Source organism: Eimeria mitis, genomic scaffold (assembly GCF_000499745.2).
Source record: "Eimeria mitis Houghton genomic scaffold, Emh_scaff2202, whole genome shotgun sequence".
Classification (NCBI taxonomy): domain Eukaryota; phylum Apicomplexa; class Conoidasida; order Eucoccidiorida; family Eimeriidae; genus Eimeria; species Eimeria mitis.
Genome location: NW_013570529.1, coordinates 5,555 through 8,509, shown reverse-complemented (window position 1 = coordinate 8,509; position 2,955 = coordinate 5,555). Strand labels below are relative to the sequence as shown.

At 51.0% G+C, this 2,955-nt stretch overlaps 1 protein-coding gene across 1 annotated transcript in view; it reads right to left on the bottom strand.

Annotated features, from left to right (window-relative positions):
* Positions 1–994: 994 nt before the first annotated feature.
* The window catches only part of EMH_0050280 (uncharacterized protein), a gene marked incomplete at both ends in the record, with an annotated part of 6,407 nt that continues 4,446 nt past the window's right edge, over positions 995–2,955 (bottom strand). Inside the window, one exon of the mRNA XM_013496630.1 lies at positions 995–2,955. Coding sequence (XP_013352084.1) covers positions 995–2,955 — 1,961 coding nt within the window.

Genomic DNA, 2,955 nt, shown 5'->3' with positions numbered 1-2,955 from the left:
TATATATATATATATATATATGTATATATGTATATATATATACTGATACGTATAAATTGAAACAAATGAAGCTGAAAATAGAATATGCATGGACAGCTATGTCGTGAAGCTACATTTCCATTTCATCTTTTGCCGTCTTGGCCTCGCGAACGCAGCAGAGGCGAACACTACAGTGAGAACACAAGTAAATAAAATAAATAAAATAAAAAAAAGCCAAAATAAATGAAATAAAACGTCAAGCTGGTAAACAACAGAGGGATTCAAGATGAGCTGGAGAGACACCGCGCGGATGTGTGGTTATTTCTTTCACTGAATTTGTTTTCAGCTTCTCTCTACAACAAGAACCAACATAAAGGTTGCATGTATGCACGCCTGCATGCAGCCCCGGGAATTCTGCTTTCTGGGGGCCGTTTCGTTTATCTTTACTGCCGCTTTCTCTGTTCAGTTTGTTTTTGCTGCTGCATAATATATAATACATCAACCAGAGGCTACATCTCCCATTGATAACCTCAAAGTTATTTGTATAAATACAAATATTAACGTAGAAGCAAACAAACGCGAGAAGGAGAAAGGGAGAATTAATATCTGGCTTTCTCAGTTTGGGGTGTATAGACAGATACACGAGTTTCTGTCTCTCTATCACTGCGCTTTGCCCTGCCACTAAAAAACTTGATTAAAAACACAGCAATCAACAAAAAAACATCAGCACAGCTAAAAACCCAGAAGGTATACAGATGCTGCTCCATAGCTCCATACACGAACCCCACCACCAACCCCCGCATGCATATCTCCTAGATAAGCCAAAGATAATAAGAAAAAGAAATTGTTATGGGGCAGCAAGAAAGAGCTGAAAGCCAGCAGTTTAACAACAACACATTTCAGGTGTACAGACACCTCAGCAGCACCGCTGCTATTTGCATCCCACCAAAGATCTTCATATCTTTTCTAGTTTCTCAGAACATTAAAACAAATTATAATTAACGGGCAGCCTCAGTCAGCACAAGGGCCTCCTGACGACGGAAACCTTCCCTGCTGCTGCTGCTGCTGCTGCTGCTGTCGTTCTTGCTGCTGTTGTTGCTGGTGCTGCTGCTGCTGCTGCTGCTGCAGAGAAATTATTTCGCTTGATACGGCTGAGAGAGTCTTCATGAGGAACCCCGAAAGCTTCGTCTGGGCAGTATGCTGCTGCAGAGGTGGAGACAGCAGCAGCGCAGCTGGCTGCTCTGCGCTGTATGTACACCCCGCCGAGTGCAGCAGCTGCTGCTTTGTGTTGTTTATTTTCATTTGTTGTTTTCACGCGTCCCTTCAACTCTCTAAAATTATTTTTTTCTCCGCGGCGGCATCCAGCTGAGGCCTGTGAGGCTGCCCTTCTGCCTTGGCGCCCTGTTGTTGCTGCTGCTGCTGCATCTTCTGCTGCTTCTGCTGCTGCTGCTGCTGTTTGTTCTTTCGCTTTCATTCCTCTTTCCCGTGGCTGCCTCCCAGCAGCAGCAGCAGCACCAGCAGCAGCAGCAACAGCTGTTGCTGCTGCTGCCTTGAGGCCTGGAAGCTTCATTTCGCGTTTCTGCAGATAAACGCGGCAGACAGGAGCAGCATTTGAGCCGTCTTTCTTCGTCTTCCTCTGCTGCTGCTCACCACTCGTTGCTGCTGCTGCTGCTGCTGCTGCTGCTGTTGCTGCAGCAGCAGCAGCAGCAGAATGTTCTAAGCGGTGATCGCAACAGTTAGGCAGCAACGCGCTGCAGCCAAGCCCCGAATTCGCTCCGCCCCATACGGAAGCATTTGATTGCAGCTGCTGCTGTTGCTGCTGCTGCTGCTGCTGTTGCTGCTGCTGCTGGCCCTGCCTTGGTTGCTCTTGTGCTTCATGTGGATGCGGAACATTCAGCTGCTGAAAGGGGTTAGGGTGCTCGTGCTGCTGCTGCTGCAGCTGCTGCATCTGCTGCTGTATCTTCTGCTGCAGTTGCAGTCGGTGCTGCATCTGCTGCTGCATTTGCTGCTTCTTCGAGGAGAAGGTGCAGCTGGGCTGCGCCCACAAAACCTGCTGCTGCTGTGCGCCAGCATCAGCTGCTGCAGCAAGAAGCTGTCGCTGCAGCAGCTGCTGTTGCTGCTGCTGCTGCTGCTGCTGCTGTTGCTGCTGTGCTGCAGCAACATTAAACATCGATACACAGGGGGCCTCCCGCATGCAGCAATTGTTTCCGCCAAAGCCGCCATACTGAGCGAATGCTGTTGACGGCGCATGCGTTCTTGTCCCTGCTGCTGCTGCTGCTGCTGCTGCCGCTGCTGCTGCTGCTGCTGCTGCTGGGGTTGCTGCTGGAGATGCTGCGCTCTGTGACTCGCTGCAAAGACCTTCACCCAGTTGCTGTTGCTGCTCCTGCGGGTATAGCAGCTGCTGCGGGCCTTGCAGTTGCTGCAGCCGCTGCAGCTGCTGCAGCTGCTGCATCTCTGAGTGTTGCTGCTGCTGCTGCAACAACTGCTGCTGTAGTTGCTGTTGTATCAGGAGATAGTGCTGCTGCTGCTGCTGCGGCCCCATCTGCAGCGGGTGTGCATGCATCTGCTGCGCTGGTTGCAGTTGTTGCAGTGTTTGCTGCTGCTGCTGCAGCATTTGCTGCTGCTGCCGCAGTATTTGCTGCTGCTGGTGTAGATGCAACGAGTAGCCTGTGAGGGTTGAGAGAGGACCGCTGGGGCCATCATCCTTCATTCTGCTGCTACTGCTGCTGCTGCTGCTGCTGCTGCTGCTGTTCTGCTGCACTTCTGTGTTTTTGTCTTCTACGGAGTTAAGTATTTTATTATATTGAGATCCCCCCAAAGCTGTCTGCAGCACTGCAGCAGCAGCTCCGTTTGCTGCAGCAGGAACTGATGATGAAGCAGCAGCAGCAGCAGCAGCAGCAGCAGCAGGTGCTGCTGCTTCGGGACCTGCTGCGGTTTCTGTTGCCCCCGCTGCTGTTTCTGCCTCTGCTGCTGTTT